The sequence below is a fragment of the Cajanus cajan genome, chromosome 9 (assembly GCF_000230855.2).
Source record: "Cajanus cajan strain Asha chromosome 9, NIPB_CcT2T_4, whole genome shotgun sequence".
NCBI classification, from domain to species: domain Eukaryota; kingdom Viridiplantae; phylum Streptophyta; class Magnoliopsida; order Fabales; family Fabaceae; genus Cajanus; species Cajanus cajan.
Window position 1 is genome coordinate 26,727,579 of NC_138525.1, and position 18,887 is coordinate 26,746,465.

The 18,887-nt window shown below is 31.8% G+C and overlaps 1 protein-coding gene across 2 annotated transcripts; it reads left to right on the plus strand.

Annotated features, from left to right (window-relative positions):
- The first annotated feature begins 2,077 nt into the window (after nucleotides 1-2,077).
- ACDO1 (Protein kinase superfamily protein) lies at nucleotides 2,078-12,186 on the plus strand. Of its 2 annotated transcripts, XM_020380992.3 has the most exons (15): nucleotides 2,078-2,483; nucleotides 4,978-5,184; nucleotides 5,268-5,357; nucleotides 5,476-5,622; nucleotides 6,154-6,318; nucleotides 6,490-6,630; nucleotides 6,738-6,917; nucleotides 8,342-8,537; nucleotides 9,068-9,195; nucleotides 9,600-9,671; nucleotides 10,466-10,578; nucleotides 10,687-10,834; nucleotides 10,919-10,988; nucleotides 11,867-11,931; nucleotides 12,119-12,186. In XM_020380992.3, the coding sequence occupies exons 1-14, from the start codon at nucleotides 2,220-2,222 to the stop codon at nucleotides 11,929-11,931; spliced, it is 1,986 nt and encodes a 661-aa protein (XP_020236581.1). In that variant the 5' UTR covers nucleotides 2,078-2,219; the 3' UTR covers nucleotides 12,119-12,186. The 2 variants fall into 2 exon arrangements, with proteins under 2 accessions (XP_020236581.1, XP_020236573.1); XM_020380984.3 differs by having other exon boundaries at nucleotides 2,079-2,483; nucleotides 11,867-12,186.
- Nucleotides 12,187-18,887: the final 6,701 nt, after the last annotated feature.

The following is an 18,887-nucleotide window of genomic DNA, read 5'->3' on the forward strand; positions in this document are numbered from 1 at the left end:
TTATAATTTCATTAAAAAAAATATGTTTATTTTATATATTATTTATAAGCTTTGATATTTGAGTAGGGTTGATTTTGAATTTTTTAAGGCCTTAGGCGAATAAAAAATATAATGCCTTCAATTATTTAAATACTTTCTTAATATTTTTTATTGTAAAATTATTAGGATATTAAAAATATTTTTAGGACCATTCATAAAATTATACTCACCAAGTTATCTAACATGCGCGCGCGCATACACACATACACATATATATATATATATATATATATATATATATATATTGTCATTCAAATTTACCATTTTCAATTAAAATATCACTCTTTTATTATATTTATATTGTTTTTCGTTCTCAAAAATTTTAGCTTTGGAGTCTAGAGTATCTAGATTTGCATCATGTTGTACAAAAATTATAGGATGTTTAACAATTTTTTTATTTATCAAAAACATTCTTTTAAGAATTAATATCAATTTGTTTGTTTCTTTTCGATTTTAGATAAAAAGGTTATTTTTTATGCAAAATGTTCAAACCCAAACAATTAGAAAAATATAAATAAAAAAATTAAATTATAAATATATGATTTAAATTATGAGTCTTTAATGAATAAATGACAACGAAATGAAATAATGATACTTGATTATCTATTTTTAAACATTTATCTTGAACTCTAAATTTGTTGTAATGGAAGAAAAAAATTAACAATCCCTAAAAAATTTACAATGACTAACACATAAAGATTTTTAATTTGATTTTAACATTCTAGTAGTATATATAAAGGGAAAGAAAGAAATTTTAAGACGATCCTTATTTATTAATAACAAGAGAAATATAGGATAAGAGAAATTAAAGAAAATAAATTAATAATATATTATATCATATAACACACTTTTCTCTTTATATTTAACATCACTGATTTATTTTTCTAAAATTACAAGTACATTTTTATTGAGAAATAAAATAATCACATATAAATTGATTAATTATTTTTTATAAAATTATTTTTTTCGATAGTACTTTTCTTATATAATTTAATTTATGTAAATTTTATTTTATATAATATAGAAATTGATGTCTCTCTAAAATGGGGTTTTGGATGGTCGCCCATCTTGACCATGCTCAGGGTTGTCATTGTATTTGAAGAAAAGGAAGTGTTACAATTGATTAAAGTGTTTTACTAAAAGATTAAACGTGTGTTGAAATTTTTTTTAAAGAAATTAATGTTAATATTCACGTACACACTTCTCTTCACGCTTTGTGGTATAAATAATTAGAGAATCAAAGCTTGCGAGAGATTATCGAGATCCATGTCCTGCATCTAGAATTAAGTGGAAGTTGTTTTAGTGCGTGTTTGATTTGAATTTTTTGACATGATTCTTCAGGTGAAACAGGAATAACTCCTTATAACTTTTGCGTAAATATAAGATTTTGACATAAAAATTTGTTGCAATATATATATACACTAAACCAAACACACACTTAATATAACTAGGTGAAAGTGTATCTAGGCCGAATGATAAGGAGGATGTTATTACTTTCGTACAAATTATTCTAATACAACCAATTTATACATATATGTTTGTAATCTCACTAAATTTTTTTTATATTTTAAGTTGTTTACTTCTCTTATATATATATATATAATATTATATGATAATCCTATATTAAAAAGTAATTATATTTTTAATTATATTGTAATAAATGTAGTGAGTTGTCCGGTTGAAATATCTTTATTTAATTATTAAGCAAGTGTTGATTTAATTTTATACAGTTTATTTTTTTCTTCTCTGCTATTGATACGCTTTTCCAAAAGGCCTAACTATTTATATTTTATGAAAATAACAAAAATAATAATAATAAAACTTCAAAACTATAGCGAGGTTAGCAGCCACTTGGGCACAAAGTGTGTCCATATAATAAAATTATCCTTTACGGTCCAAAGAAATAAAAAATAAAAAATGGATGTGGCTATTGTTTGGTTCCGCCACGTGGACCACACAACATGCAAAGTGTTGGGTTCCTGTGGCTGTCTTCGCAGCACCACCGTCTTGTATTTATATTTAAATATTTAAATGGAAAACTAATTCCCAACTTTCGGTTTTCTTCTTCTTCTTCCTCTTCCCAGTTATTCACTCATTCTGATCTCTCAACTCGCATCCAAATGCTCCCAATTCCCTTTTCAATTTAGGGTTTTGCCTTTCGTCTTCGATTTCGCGCATCCATGGACTCCGTCTTCGCGAGCTCGTCGTGCACGGTTCCTCACCTTCTCCGTCGCGAGGCACCGTTGCTGCTGCCGCGAGCCTCGCTCCGGCGACCGAAGAAGGCACCGCGGGCTCGGGTTTCGAGTTCCGCCGCGACGGGAAGCGGTGCCCGTGCTGCTGCCTCGAACGGCGCCGTTTCGAGGGCGTTGCAGGGCTCTGCGCTGGAGCAGCTCGACATCGAGCGCGGCGTATGCATCCCTTTCCGCAAGTACTCGCCCGAGATCGTACGTACGCATTCAACTCTTCTCTCTCCCTCCTGCGTTTTGATCACTCTCTTTGCGTTTTATGTTTTGATCACTCTCTCTGCGTTTTATGTGTCTTCCTTGTCGTTTTGGTCTCCAAGGGTCTACCGCACTCAGCTCATTCAACTTTATTTTTTATTTTTATTTATTATTATTATTATTATGCAACTGGAATTGTATGTAATGCCACTGATAGTCCTTCAAATTAGCAGCACAGGTTTAATTAGGAGTAAATATTACAAAGGCCTTTTACATAGGAAATTTGTTGATTGAACCACTAGGGCCACCTAGTGGTGGGGTTGACGGTAGTATGCATAGGGTACGGGTTCGAAACCTGTGCCTATTTATTCTTTTGGCTAAATTTTTTACTTACTCTTACTGTACTTTTTGATTAGTCTAAGTTCAGATCGGTGGAAAAGCAAAAAATTACTTTTTATCTTAATATTTACATGATCTTTATTTTTTTTTATGTCCTTTAATTAGAAATACTCTATTTTAGTCGCATGTACCATTTTTGTTCCTATATGGTTAACAGCAAAATTTATGCAACTTTTAAGGACTTAAAATTAAAGTTTATGCAATTATAAGAAAAAAGTGATAAAAACGAATGGTTTATGTGAATATTTCAACTAAAAGTTAAAAAATTGGTATATATAAGGATTAAAATAGAAAATTTAAAATTGTATGGATTTTTTTTGGACAGGGATTATGGGGACTGAAAAGTAAAGGTTATAAATAAAACTATTGGGACAGAAAGATAGTTCAACCGTATGATAATTATATCTTAACTTTTATTAATTAATACTTAAAAGTCATGACTTAAAGATGATGTTGCATGTCTATTTTTTTTTTTTGAGGACATGTTGCATCTCTATTAAACTCTTTAATAATAGTTACAAAAATATCATTTTAATCCTTTAAACAGTAAATTTATTAAATTGTTGCTTATGTAATTTCGGGATTAAAATAAACGTTATAGGTCTTACTTTTGTAATGTCAGGGATAAAATGTTTGGTAAAGTCATGGCCCATGGGCTATAATACGGTCATTTGGTTATTTCGTAGACGCAAATGTCATTTTAGTAATTTCGGGATTTAAATTGATGGGTTGTATTAACTGTTATATGTGAAGCTTAAATTACATTTTGTGTCTTTGAACTAGTCTCCATTTACAATTGTTGCAGTCCATGAATCAGTTGGGATTGCCTATTTTTATTTTATTATTTTTTTTTGTCTTAACTAAGTAACTTACTTTTCAGGAACAATTTTATGTAACTCATTTTTTTTTTTTATAGTTTTTGCGTGGGTGTCAGTTTCTGTATTTTAGTGCTTTGAGGAATTGAATTTAGATGGTTAAAGGGCACTTTAGAAAGTAGAGTGGGAATGATAACCCCTAATTAAGGTTCTGTTTGGAGTGGTTTTTAGTTGTTAGTTAAAAAAATTTAAAAACTACAACCAGCTTTTAGTTTTTAAAAATTAGTTTTAGTTTTATTTATATTATTTTATTTTTTTTCTCCTTTAAGCTTTGGTTTCAAAATAAACTCTCTTTTAAAGTTAGTTTACGGATGCGTTTGTGTGGTGTTGACAATAGTGGTGGTGAGAACATTAGTGATGGAAGTAGTGCTGACGGCAATGGTTGTGGTAGTGGGCCAGTGATGGAGGTGTCAATGGTAGTGGTAGTGGTGACATTGGTGGTTGGAAGGGCTATTGTCTTTTTTTTAATCAGTAGGAAATGTTACAATGATGACAACAAAGCTTGTGCATACTACTTCAAGTTTCCCACTACTAGGTTGACCCTAGTGGTTTGGAAGGGCCATTCTCAAATCTAGCAACATTGTGTCTTACTTTAAAAACTAAAAATCAAGTTTCCAAATCCTTGCTCTTGGTTTTGAAAATAAATGTAAAAATATTTTAAAATTGAGTTAAAAATCATTTCAACTCCATTTTATCCAAATGTGTTCTGTTTTGATTATGAAAACCAAAATCTTGCAACCACTTCAAATGAACCATGAACCATAAGGGAGTAGGTTCTTACCATGTGATTTTGATATTTAAAATTTAGTCCACTGGTTTTTTTTTATTTTTTTTAAAACTTATCTTAATGTATATATCTATGATTATCAACTTTGCACTTGTTTTCCCTCTGAGGTACACCCTTTTTCTCACTTTCGAGAATACAAATTCAGATGAAAGGGGTATTGCCTAACGAAGTGCTTATGGTTAAGTAATTGTTTAAGATTATCCTGTATGGTATTAGATATAAAATATAAGATTATTCTGCATGATAAGTATGTTACACATGCTTACTATAAGATGGATATAAGAAGTGTTGCCATTAATGGGGATTATTATCCCTGTTGGTAGAAAGGATGGTAGCCCGTGGCTGTCAGAGTAAGCAAAAATATTCCAATCTGCTGGGTGATTATTGCTAACTTAAAGCTACTTTTATTTGACGGCATTTTTGTTGTGGCTATTAGGTGAGGAGTAAGGTATTAGAATCAAGAGGGTCCACTTTTTCACTTATGTTGCGGGGAGTGGAGATAGTTTGGAATCTGGGCTTGTACTGGTCTAACTTGGTGTATGATTTCCTGGTTGGAAGGGATGAAGAGGTTGTTCCGTATCGTGCTCGTCAGCTTAGGAACCTCTTGTGTGACCTGGGTCCTTCCTTTATTAAAGCTGGTCAGGTGTGTTGTTTTGTCTTGTCTTTTCCAGTCAAGGGTCAGTTTAAGGTTTTCCAGTTTAAAATAAGTTTTCTTTCATTTGACAGGTCCTTGCAAACAGACCAGATATCATTCGAGAAGATTATATGAATGAACTTTGCATTCTTCAAGATGATGTTCCTTCATTTCCTAATCAAGTAAAACGTACCACTGAGCATCAACTGTTTATTTTTTAATTCTATTTGTGCTAAGCATTTATCATACTGTTGTCACCTGGATATTATGATGCTGATGTATGGTCTAAAAATGTCCTAGATTGCCTTCAGAATCATAGAAGAGGAATTGGGTCAGCCCCTTGAAGCTGTTTTCAGCAGAATCTCGTCTGGGACAATAGCAGCTGCAAGTTTAGGTCAAGTTTACCGAGCTACTTTACGTGCTACTGGCGAGGATGTTGCAATCAAGGTTTCATTATTCTCACCTTGTGTTATAAATCTGTTTTCATGTTCCATTGCTTGATTAGCTAATAGTTTTTCAAATGATCTGCTAAACTGTTTTGCTTAATTATCTTTTTGCAGCATCTGAGCCATTGGCTTTATGTTCACAACAGTTTAATTTCCTGCTGACCTAATTCTTTTGCTAGAAGCATTATGTGTTCATAACAGTTTTACATAATTTTTAGTTGTGTTGATTCATTGATATTTGTCCATGCTGTTCCAAATCAGTTGATTTTATTCCTCTTTTTATCTTCAATTGTTTTGTCTATATTTAGTGATAAATGAATTTTGACTTTTTCCTTCTTTCCAGTTTCTACTGGGTTTTATGTTTTCCTAATTACCATTTTCAAATATGGCTTTAATTTATCAAAATACTTTTATGGTTTTATATGATTAAAATGTTGCAAATGTATTGCTAAAATATAAACAAAGGTGAAAGAGTAAAGTTTTAAACTAATATTAACTCCACTTCTAAAGACATACTTTGTTGTACTTACAGGTTCAGAGGCCTGGGATAGAGCCCATTATATATCGAGATCTTTTCCTATTCCGCACTTTGGCTTCATTCTTAAATGGAATTAGTATGCAGAAACTGGGATGTAATGCTGAGCTGATTGTTGATGAATTTGGTGAAAAGCTTTTGGAAGAGCTTGATTATACCCTGGTAACTTTCAGCACTGCCTTTGTGTTTGTCATGGTAGTTTAATGTGTGCTTTTTGAAGTTTAAACTTTTCAATGCATAAAATATGTGCATGTTGACATTTTGAGTGTTTTATCACTTTATGTTTTATGTTTGTTATACATAAATTTACTGATTTCTCTATCTGTATTTCAGGAAGCCCGCAATCTTGAAGACTTTCTTGAGAATTTTAAAAATGACCCTACTGTCAAAATTCCTCAGGTTTACAAACAATTTTCTGGTTCACGTGTGCTAGTTATGGAATGGATCGATGGTATCAGGTGCACCAATCCACAGGTTTGTTTATTTGGATTGGCAATCATAATACTATGTATTGCATCTATCATGAAGCAACATGGTTTGTTATCTTGTGGGTCAATAATTTTCCTTATTGTGCGAATCAGGCCATCAAAGAAGCTGGTCTCGATGTAGATGGATTTTTAACAATTGGAGTGAGTGCTGCCCTACGACAATTGTTGGAATTTGGATTGTTTCATGGAGACCCTCACCCCGGAAACATTTTTGCTATGCGTGATGGGCGAATTGCATATGTGGACTTTGGCAATGTTGCTGTTCTCAGTCAGGTAATTCTTCATATACCGAGCAATAGCATGTAGGGCAGTGGCCGTTGCATTTTTATCTCTGACCACCAAATTGCTTTACTATGCTATAAAATAATGGTATATGATGAAATGTTTAGCTGTTTTCATCCCTCGGGTGAATGAGGATTTCACAGAAATAAGCGGACTAACCATGCCTTAATTTATCATCCACCTTTGGGAATGTTTGCCATTGCATCATATGCCTATAATTATCATATCATACATCTTAGTTTAAACCTATGTGTTGCACTATACATGTTATATTGTAACGGTCTCCCTTGCCTTTCCTTAATGAGAGGCGAATATCATTTTCCTTAATATGCAGCTGCTGTGAGAATCATATTTATATTTTTTCTCTGTACTCCCCCATTCCCCCACAAATGCACCATTCGTTGCATTTTACATGTTTGAATATTTTGAGTTATATATTATCTGGTTTTGTGTAGAAGAGTAAAAAACCTTTTAGATGTGAATGATATAATTGCCAACTGTTTTAAAGATTTTCATACTGCCTGTGCCTTTTCAATTTATTATATTTTATTCCATTAATTTTTGGAAGATTAGGGCTCCTATGCATAGCTATATGCTGTGTAGTTTGAAGTCTAACTTGAGTGTGAGACAAACAATGGATTTATTATATCTCTAAAATAAATGAATATTTCTCATATTTTATCATGGTTATTGATTTTGAAACTTTCTCATGAAAGTCAAGCTTTCCATCTAGTTGAACAGAGTGCACACTTATTATCCACTGAGATTGGCATCCTTTTTCGTTTTTTCTGATAAATGAAAAAAAAAAAATATTAGAGAGGGAGATGAAAATCAAGGGATTAGATATTATTTCTATGGAGGCAAAAGAAGTAGCATAGGCAATTTTATTTCATTCAAGAAAAATAAGCAATAATTTTGGCCCTAGTATTTACTGTTGTATCGTGAGAATAAGACTAATTGTATGGTTTTCTGCCTTGAGAGTGCTTCAAATTCAAATGAATTAACCCCAGAAGCACTAGTTGCATTCAATTGAAGGTCCTTAGCTAGTGATATCCAAGACATTAGCCAGATACAACTATCAACTATGTGCATTTACCCATGGTGTTTTAACTAACCAAATACAATTATCAACTATCAACTATCAACTATATTCATAGATGTGCCTCTTATTAGGGTGCTTTCATAGTTTTGACATGTTAATGCCTTCTTTTTTGGTTAGATAAAAAAGGTTTATGGTGTCCAACTGAACTGGCACAAATACCCTTACTGGGTACACACTTGAGGATCTATTATGGAAATGGGAAAATATTTTTCTTTTAGGGCAGCTTCCATTATAATCTTGATTATGGATTTTTCTTTGGTTTGCTCTTCATGCTTTTTGTGGCTGACATGTTGATCTGCTTCCATTTCTTCAGCAAAATAAACAAATTTTAATCGATGCTGTTGTCCATGCTGTGAACGAGGACTATGCTGAGATGGCTAATGATTTCACTAGATTAGGTTTTCTGACACCAGGGACTGATGTCACTCCTATAATTCCTGCTTTGGAAGCAATTTGGCAGAATTCTGCTGGAAAAGGACTGTCAGATTTTAACTTTCGTAGTGTCACTGGTAGGCACTTTCCCTTGATTATTTAATATAAATAGCCTTTTCTATTTACTACAAGGTGACCATTTGACCAATGCTTGTTAAAATAAATTTGCTAATTTGAGATTGAATTTTCTCGTCATGTTAAATGGAAGAGTTAAAAGCAACAAGCCACAATGAATACTCTCTGAATTTGAAAAGAGGAAGTAATCACAAGTTGTATGGCTAAGTTGTTCCATCTTATTCTTGCCTCTTAATACCACATTTCCCTCAGTGATATTTTATGGAGGGTGTCACAATATTTATGGGAGGAGGAACAAATATGTTTTCTTATGCAGCCAGGGATAAAAAAATAATTTACTTTATTTATTTATTTATTTTGTGAAGATAGTATAATTTAGCTCTTAATATCTCTACAGTGATTTAGTTTGGTGTCTCAAATTCATGGTAATCTTGGAATGGTTCTGTTGTTACATGTTAATTGCAATTAGATTTTGGTTTTTCTTTCGTTCCTTGATCAAATTCTAAAGATATTTTAATGAAATATACTGCAGGGAAGTTTAACCAGTTGGTTTACAATTATCCCATTCGAATCCCAGAAAGATTTTCACTTGTAATCCGTTCTTTATTGACCCAAGAAGGCATCTGTTTTACCCTGAAGCCTGACTTCAAATTTCTTGAGGTAAAAGTTCCCATTTTTCTGACGTCCATATTTCAATTTCATTTGGAGATTGCATGTTACTTATTTTCAAAAGCCAAATTCTTATTCAGTTGCATTACAAGAAATAAAGCTGTATAATATAGTATCAGAAATATAAAAGTCGTAAATATTTTGTAGAACAAATACTTAATCATTGTAAGTGAATCAGTGTGAGCAACTGTCCTTTATCTATCGAAGGCAAATTTTTTATTCAGTTGCATTACAAGTAATAAAGCTGTATAATATGGTATCAGAAATAGAAAAGTCATACATATTTTTTGTAAAGCAAATACTTCATCGTTGTAACTGAATCAGTTTGAGCAACTATCCTTTTTCTAACAATAGTTTATTTCTCAGTCTAATATGAACCCTGGTATGTCAAATAGGTTGCCTATCCTTATGTGGCTAAGCGACTACTAACAGACCCAAATCCAGCTCTACGTGAACGCCTCATACAGGTTAGTAATTCTATTCAAAATGCATATAAATTTTATTCTGTATAATTTACAATCCTCTAGTTAAGAGGTTCATTTTTGGTGATCTATATTTTAAATTTTGAATCAGTGTGAGTATCATATGTTGGGCAAGTAATTGCAGTGGTAGGTTTCCTTTGGTGAGGAAAAAAAAACTGCAGGGGGGGCATAAAGGATTACCAAGCGGTTCCATTGCATCATACTGCCATGCAGTAATACCATTTTTACCTGCTATATTTGAATTCATATTCTAAGGATTCTGCTTTATAATGGTCATTGGAGATAATGCTAGCTTGACATGATGGGTTTAATTTTGAAGCAGATGGCTAGATTTGTACACTATGGCATCATGTCTTTTGGTGTCTTTAATCTTGTATCTTACTTCACCTATGTTATAGTGATGACAAGTGATTCTGTTATATTAAAATTTGCAATGGAAGCAATAAAATCTTTCTTTTTCATCCCTTACACATGTTAATATGTGGCTGCACAATTCAGCCAGCTATGGTAGAAGCTTGATTTGCTGCAAAGTTCCTTCTATTTTTTCTCTTCCCTCTGCTACCTAGGTCAAAGCACTAAATTCAAGCAGTCCTTTATGTGAAATTATCAGTATACTACCTTGAGAGATATCTTAGCAAGTATTTAGTAGCTACCAATAATTAATCCAAAAGTATTCTTATGATTCTTTCTTCTTCTAAGACTCTGAATGCTAACTTAGCCATACTTGCTATGTAATTGTAAACATGTAACTCCTTGTTTGATATACTTTCTTATTTCAGGTTCTATTTAAAGATGGTCTTTTCCAATGGAAACGGCTTGAAAATCTTATTGTTCTTGCGAAGGAAAATGTGGCAAAGATGAGCAGCAATCCAGCATTGAAAGTGAAAAACACGTCTGTATTTTGTTAAACAACTTGTCTGTGATAGAAAATAAACAGCATTGCATGTTTGATTATTTATTGAGTCATTCAGTAATATTCACTAGAAGCACATCTATTCAGGCAAAACCAGAGAGACTGGAAAGTTGAAAGAAAATTGGACCTCACAGACACAATCAAAGATGGAGCTCGCCTTTTCTTTGTTGACGAAGCAATACGTAGACAGCTTCTTCTTGCTTTGACTGAGGACTCAAAACTTCATATTGAAGAGGTTTGTGTTGATGATATGACACTTTCCTCTCCCTTAAAAGTCCATAATATTGTGCTGGAGAGTTCTGACTTGTGTTCTCTACAGCTTGTTGATGTGTATAGGTTGGTTGAAGATCAGATAGACATACCTTCAGTGGCTGTAGAAGTAGCTAGAGGTAAAGCTCTTGTGAACCTTGAATTTGACTTAGTTCAATTAGGCTTAAATATCTTTTTGTCTCTCAAAATATCATGATTTTTTCCGTTTGGTCCCCCATTTATAAGTTATTTCTTTCTCAGTTTTTGTTCCTATATAGTCACTATTAGATTTTTATTTGGTTTATCTGTTGTGTCTGCATGGCTATAAAAAATAAGGAATCAAATGCAAAGTGTGTGATATTTATAGTGACCAAAAGATAACTTGTGATATTTGAAGGAAGAAGAGAATAAACAAACAAATTTAATTTCTTTGCATTGTTGGTGTAAAAAAAACTTTACGGTGTCAATCAATTAGAATTAGAAATTATGGAAGATATAACTTTCAAGGTAATTATTGTAAAAAAAACAACAAATTTACTATATATAAAAAAATGTGATTAGATGACAATGCAAAATCACTTTACACTATATGATTAAAAGTAGAGATTTTAATAAAAGTGATGAGCCATGGATAAAATTGGTACAAAGTTAACACCTATAACATGGTAAAAAAAAATAATTGTACACTATTAGTGCATAAATTATTATTTTCTAAACCAAAAAACAAATACTAAATGGACAAACCTAAGCAAAGACTTATAAAATGAATAAGATTATATGGAAAAAGGAAAAAAAAATATGGAGGCTAGATTGAGTCTGTTTAGATATAAACTTAGAAGCACTTTTGAAAGTTTCTTTTCACCGAAAATAAAAAGTATTTTTTAATAGAGAATTTCTCGAGATCGCTTCTAATTGTATTCAAATAGATTTTGAGAACTTTAACCATTAAACTGTTATTTGGCATTACTGCTTGATGATGGCATGACGCATGTTAAATGTAAATATTTTTTTGGTGTAGATTTACCCACAGTTGTCAGGGATCTCCTACTTTCATGGAGTGAGTCTGTCTTGTCGGATAGATAGGTAAATCTTTGGACTACCTGCACATAGCAAATCCAATACTGTTTCAGTCAGCTGAGTATACTTTACACATGTTCTATATATTCTCTTAATTCTTTTTTCTTTTTATATTACCGAAGGTTTAGTATATGAAATTTTGAATGAATGTCAACACTTGTAACTAAAGAAAATCAGTACTTCATCTGTGTAGGAAACAATATTTTGTGCAGGAAATATCTTGTAATAATTTCACGGGCAGAAGTAAAAAATATTCATGTATTCGTTGAGCCTCCTTCAATGTTATTTGTTGTATAAATGATAAATCTAACTCATGTTTAACTTTCATGTATTCTTAGCTTAAATATTTTCAAATTATCAATTAATTAAAAATTTCCCTGTATATGTTTTTTTAGTAATTATTATAATAGGTGTAAAAAAACATAATTATTATAAAAGTAAAAAAATTTGTCAAAAAAGTAATTATTATAAAAGTCTAACAATGTTATTATATAATATATATGATAATTTATGGTTTTTTCTGGTTTAGATATATGACAATTTCTGAATGAATGATAGTGTAAAAATTTCTATATTGTTGAAACATTTTGATTAAGTTCTTATTTATTCAAACTTCTGCCCATTAACAGCTTATATGTCTGTATTTGTAAAATTGGAAAATCCATTTTTTGATCTTCTGTATCTTATTGTATCCATTTATCTTTGAAAATCTAAAAACTGACGTCTCCTAATTTCTGTATAAATTTTATTATATCTTAAGCTGTTACTATTTGTCGACATTTTCCGCCCATCTTGTTTCTTGAAAAATTAAACATGTTTATTCACTCGTATGTACGTGTTAACCTCTTTTAACTCAAATGAATTGGTTTGGTTTGTATGATTGAGCCTATCAATTTATATAAGCCACTCCAATGCAACAAATCAACTTGGTGGTCAATGACAGGTTGGGTTAGGTTTATCCATTGGTTTGAGATTTATTTATTTATTTTTATAATTATAAAATTGAGATATGTGGATAGTTTATTATATTATGATTGTGATTTATTTGTCTCCTTTAGATAGGAGGAGAGAGGTTTTAAAACATTTTTAAGTATAATATCTAAATTATCTTAGTTTTTATTTTTAAATTCAAAATTATAAGGGTACAAGGGAAAATTGATTTTTAAAATTTCTCCGATTTACTTGTCAACTAAACAAAAAAATAAAATAAAATAGTTACTCTCTTTTCTCATTAAAATTTCTTTGTTATCCTCTTCTCAATCAAATATAGAATTTCTTAGTATTTTTAAAATTTGGTTTAATTAATTTTTAATAAAAATTTAAAGTAATTACTTTTGAAGAAGTTTTATACATTAAGAAAGAAATGGTTATTTCTTTAAAATAAATTATATGAAATATGCTTTCGTTTTAAAAGACATGCTCAAAAGGCTGGATGAAAGATGGTCAGTATATGGAAGTAGTTAAATTAAACACGAAAGTAGTTAAATTAAACACGCACTTATTCTATGTTTATAATTTAGGTGAAGTATGTGATAGACTAGTTATACAAGTGGTGCATGGTGCACCATGAATCTTTACCATTAGATGCATCTAATTTAATAGTTTATTATACACCCTATCACACAAGATTTAACTTTCCAAATCTTTTATTAAAATAAATTAAAAAAAAACAATTTATTCAAAAAATATCTATTTACACAACTGCCACTCTTTGGTATTCACGTTCTACGGCCCGTTCTGAAATCAGAACGGGCCGTTTCAGATGAAAAAAATAATACATGACGAATGGACAAGAATGACCCGTTCCAGATCCAGAACAACTTGTTCCAGATTCAAAAATAACACATGACTAGTTAAACCAGAACGGACTGTTCTGAATTCGGAATGGGTCGTTCTAACTACATATTTGTCATAATTTTTTTTTAAGCAAAATAATATATTTTTTTTCATTATACTAAATTACATTTAAAATTTAAGTATAGTTTTTCAATTGATAATGTTTTTCTATTAGAATTAGAGGTTTACATTAATTATATGTGTAAATTTCTAATTCTAATTAGAAAATAACATCAAACAAAATTTTCTACTATAAATATAATTTTCTCTCATTTAAATCATTGCAAAAATTTTAGTTTTAGTTTTACATCTCGACATTTTCCTCTTAAAAACATGATGTTAACAAGTATTTTTAAATTTGATTTACATTAGTTTAATTGCTTTTAAGGTCCATAGACTTTCGTCATTTTGTTGCCAATGCCACAAACATTAAGCGTTGATTAAATGTCACCTAGTGTGAGGAGAGATACTCATTTTCTGTTTGGATTTGCATTGGGTGCTAATGTATGTGGCGTTAAACATGAATTAGACAAAGGTCCTCTGTCTAATTAGGGTCGGATGTGAGTTTTGTCATACTAGACACAGGAGAATAGGAGACTCTTTGCCTCAATCACATTAGGTGCGGGTAGTTTGGTGCTAAGCTGAGTGAGATATGAAGCCCCTTCCTCAATGACATCAAGCATCCTATGAATGAAGCCCAAAACTAGGCCTAATAAGCTTAAAACCCAAAAAGTCTAATACTGAGGCCCATAATACAAGACTGAACAATATAAACTCCTATACTACCAAATATATGAGAAAGGTGGTCATCCATGTAAAGCTCAAGTAAAGAGAACCCTAGGCTCACCAAACCCATTGGACTCACTAAGCTTTGAAGCAGTCAAAAGCCCAAAAGCCCATGAAGCCCAAAACTAGGCCCAATAAGCTTAAAATCCAAAAAGTCTTATACTAAGGCCCATAATACAAGATCAAACAATATAAACTCCTATACTACCAAATATATGAGAAAAGTGGTCATCCATGTAAAGCCCAAGTAAAGAGAACCTTAGGCCCATCAAAACCATTGGGCTCACTAAGCTCTGAAGCAGTCAAAAGCTCAAAGGTCCATGAAGCCCAAAATTAGGCCCAATAAGCTTAAAACCCAACAAGTCTTATACTAAGGTCCATAATACAAGACCAAACAATATAAACTCCTATACTACCAAATATATGAGAAGGGTGGTCATCCATGTAAAGCCCAAGTAAAGAGAACCCTAGGCCACCAAATCCATTGGGCTCACTAAGCTCTGAAGCAATCAAAAGCTCAAAGGCCCATGAAGCCCAAAACTAGGCCCAATAAACTTAAAACCCAAAAAGTCTTATACTAAGGCTAATAATACAAGACCAAATAATATAAACTCCTATACTACCAAAAATATGAGAAAGGTAGTCATTCATGTAAAACCCAAGTAAAGAGAATCCTAGGCCCACCAAACCCATTGGGCTCACTAAGCTCAGAAGCAATCAAAAGCCCAAAGGTCCAAGAAGCCCAAAATTAGGCTCAATAAGCTTAAAATCCAAAAAGTCTTATACTAAGACCCATAATACAAGACCAAACAATATAAACTCTTATATTACCAAATATATGAGAAAGGTGGTCATCCATCTAAAGTCCAAGTAAAGAGAACTCTAGGCCCACCAAACCCATTGGGCTCACTAAGCTCTAAAGCAGTCAAAAGTCCAAAGGCCCATGAAGCCCAAAACTAGGCCCAATAATGTTTGTTAACATAATTTTTTAAGAGGAAAATGTCGAGATGTAAAACTAAAATTAACAAATTTTTGCAATGATTTAAATGAGAGAATATTATATTTATAGTAGAAAATTTTGTTTAGTGTTATTTTCTAATTAGATTTAGAAATTTACGTATATAATTAATGTAAACCTCTAATTAACCCCAAGCGTGTGGTTCAGTGGTAGAGGTTGTCCCATGCTTAAACAAGGTCATGGGTTCGAATCTTGCCTTGTGTATATGCAGCCGCGTTAAATAAATTTGAATAGATGTTTTTTTGGGTAATTTTTTTAAAAAAAAATTATTTTAATAAAAAATTCAGAAACTTAGATCTTGTGTGATAGGGTGTATGATAAACTAGTAGGATTAGATGCATCTAATGGTAAATTCAGAAACTTAGATCTTGTGTGATAGGGTGTATGATAAACTAGTAGGATTAGATGCATCTAATGGTAAATATTCATGGTGCACCCATACACCACTTGTACTAGTGGTCCATCAGAGAATTTACCTATAATTTATAGCAATTGTAGATAAATATATATATATATTCATAATGTCTAGCAATGGCAGGTAAAATTTTAATTTTGTTTAGAATTTATATTTTTTATAATTAAATTTGGGATTTTTTAATAAGATATTTAATTCGGAATTAGGACAAGCACAAAGGTAGGTAAATTTTATGTTATATTGATGGATATATAAACAGTTTAACTTTTGAGGAGATTAATATAGTTTTTCTTTATTGGCCGAGTGTAATTTACAATTACGGATAAATTCTAACGGTTGATCTACATTGAATATTAATAATTTATTAAAATTTAGTTTTATCTGGTAATTTTAATTTGTTTGAAAAGTGTGATAAAAACACATTCTCTGTTTTTCATTTTACATCCAATAAAGGTTCAATCTGGTTGGAGAATATTTTGCTCTTATGAAGAAGAGTCTGGGTAGTATGAATCAAATTCACAAAAATAAGGAACATTTCTGTACCCATGCAGTCGAATGTATATGGATTCCTCCTACGTCTGAAAGCATGCAAGATGCAACATGTTCAATAAAGAGCGAAATAAGTATGTATGAGTGATACATTAAGTGAGTATTTAGACAAAGTATAGGATCCAAAGTTTCATATCATAAGGTAAGCTTCAAATGACATTGTTTTAATCGTGATTCCCAATTCATCTTTATATCCACATAAAAAGTCATTCAAATACTAGAAAGATTTTCATTGCATAAAAGCACACTGCAATCATTAGCAAGTTGCTCTACTATTTGTAAAAGACCAGGATCGAGAGATGATGAAAAACCCAAATATGCAGAAGAACCACTATAGCGAGATGTGAAAGAATCTAAGCAAACAACGAAAAAAGGATTGAAACAAAGAAACTACAAAACAAGTGACTCATAATTAAATAATTGAACTTTGATTTGGACACGAGTACTGAAGTTATCATTTCTTATATAGAGACTGATTTTACTTCTATAGAAACTGATTTGGTGAGAATAAATTATATCTTTTTATTAAATAAAAAATAAAAAAACAAAGAAATTATACCTGATCTAAAAGAATCCGGTATTTAAAAAAAAAACAACCAGAGAAATAATAAAAAAGAATCCAAACCTGCAAAGAAAGTCTTACCAATGGGGAAAGATGGCTTAGTGCTCAGATCGAAACAATAAATAAGACTCTTTATATGAATATTATAAAACCTAAATATATACTGTATAAAAAAATAAACACAATTTCATTAAAATATGATATATTTTATTATTGAATAATATAATTTAATAAACTTATTAACAACAGAATAAACTTATTTTATATATAAAATAATATATATATTTATATATGTTACGCCAAGAATGAGATGATAAACATACACACGGGATTCACTCTCTGTTATATTCCTTTAAACAAGAAACAAGCAAGAAAATTATGAGAACAAAGATAAGGAGAGAACACACAACACTTTTACGTGGTTCGACTTAGAGCAATGCACTCAACAGTCTCCACCTTGGTTCAAAAACAGCAACAGAACAACAACAGAGACTCACGAAGAGGTTGTTTACATGAAAAACATTTCATATGCAAGTGTGTGTGTTTATCATCTCATTCTTGGCGTAACAAGTGGTGCGGTGAGCGTGGATCGTCGAGCTATGGGTTCAGCCAAATATGAGGTGAAAAAATTCACTGGTCAAAACGACTTTGGTCTATGGCGATTAAAGATGAGAGCCCTTCTTGTTCATCAAGGGTTGGTTGATGCTCTTGCTGGTGAAGCCAAGGCCGAAAATGCTACTGTTGATAAGGAAAGGAAGAAAATGCAAGAAAAGGCCCACAGTGCTATTATCCTGAGTCTTGGTGATAAAGTCCTTAGGCAAGTCTCTAAGGAAAAGACTGCTGCAAGGATTTGGTCTAAACTCGAAAGTTTGTATATGACCAAATCTTTAGTAAATAAACTTTACTTGAAGCAATCTTTGTATTCTTTTAAGATGAATGAGGATAAACCAGTGGGTGAACAATTAGACCAGTTTAATAAGTTGATTTTGGATCTTGAGAATATTGATGTCACCATAGACGATGAGGATCAAGCTTTGTTATTGTTGTGTTCTTTACCTAGGGCCTATTCCCACTTCAAAGAAACCATGTTATTTGGAAGAGACTCGGTATCAATTGATGAGGTGCAAGCTGCCATTAACTCAAAGGAGTTGAATGAAAGGAAGGAGAAAAAACCCACAGTAAATGGTGAAGGATTGACAGCTAAGGGCAAGACCTCCAAGAAATATAGTAAACCTGATAAGAAGAAACCAAAGCCAGAAAAACAGAAAGATGGTGGAGAATCCACCTTCACAATCAGGTGTTATCATTGCAAGAAAGAGGGTCACACAAGGAAGGTATGTCCTGAAAGGCTTGTTAATGGTGGAATTAAAGAAAGAGGAAAATATTCTGCAAACGTCGTTACTGTACAAGATGAGGGTTATGAATCAGCTGAAGCTCTGGTTGTGTCTAAAGATAATTCAGAATTAGAGTGGATAATGGATTCAGGGTGTTCATGGCATATGACACCACATAGATCGTGGTTTGAGAATTTTTCTGATCAAGCAGATGGTCTAGTTCTCTTGGGAGACAATAAGCCCTGCAAAATTAAGGGAATTGGATCCATTAGATTCAGGTTTCATGATGAAATTGAAAGGGTCCTCACTGATGTTCGATATGTACCTGACCTTAAGAGAAATTTAATCTCTCTTGGTGAATTTGATAAAAAGGGGTATGTGTTCCAAGGCCAAGAGGGGATTCTTAATGTTGTAAAAAATTCTGTTGTTGTTATGAGGGGAATCATGAAGAATGGTTTGTAT

Excerpts from the sequence above, each read along its gene's own strand:
- ACDO1 (XM_020380992.3), top strand. The coding sequence starts at position 2,220 with ATGGACTCCGTCTTCGCGAGCTCGTCGTGCACGGTTCCTCACCTTCTC. Across the intron at positions 8,538-9,067 it reads TAACTTTCGTAGTGTCACTG|GGAAGTTTAACCAGTTGGTT; the intron begins GTAGGCACTTTC and ends AATATACTGCAG. Across the intron at positions 9,196-9,599 it reads CTGACTTCAAATTTCTTGAG|GTTGCCTATCCTTATGTGGC; the intron begins GTAAAAGTTCCC and ends TATGTCAAATAG.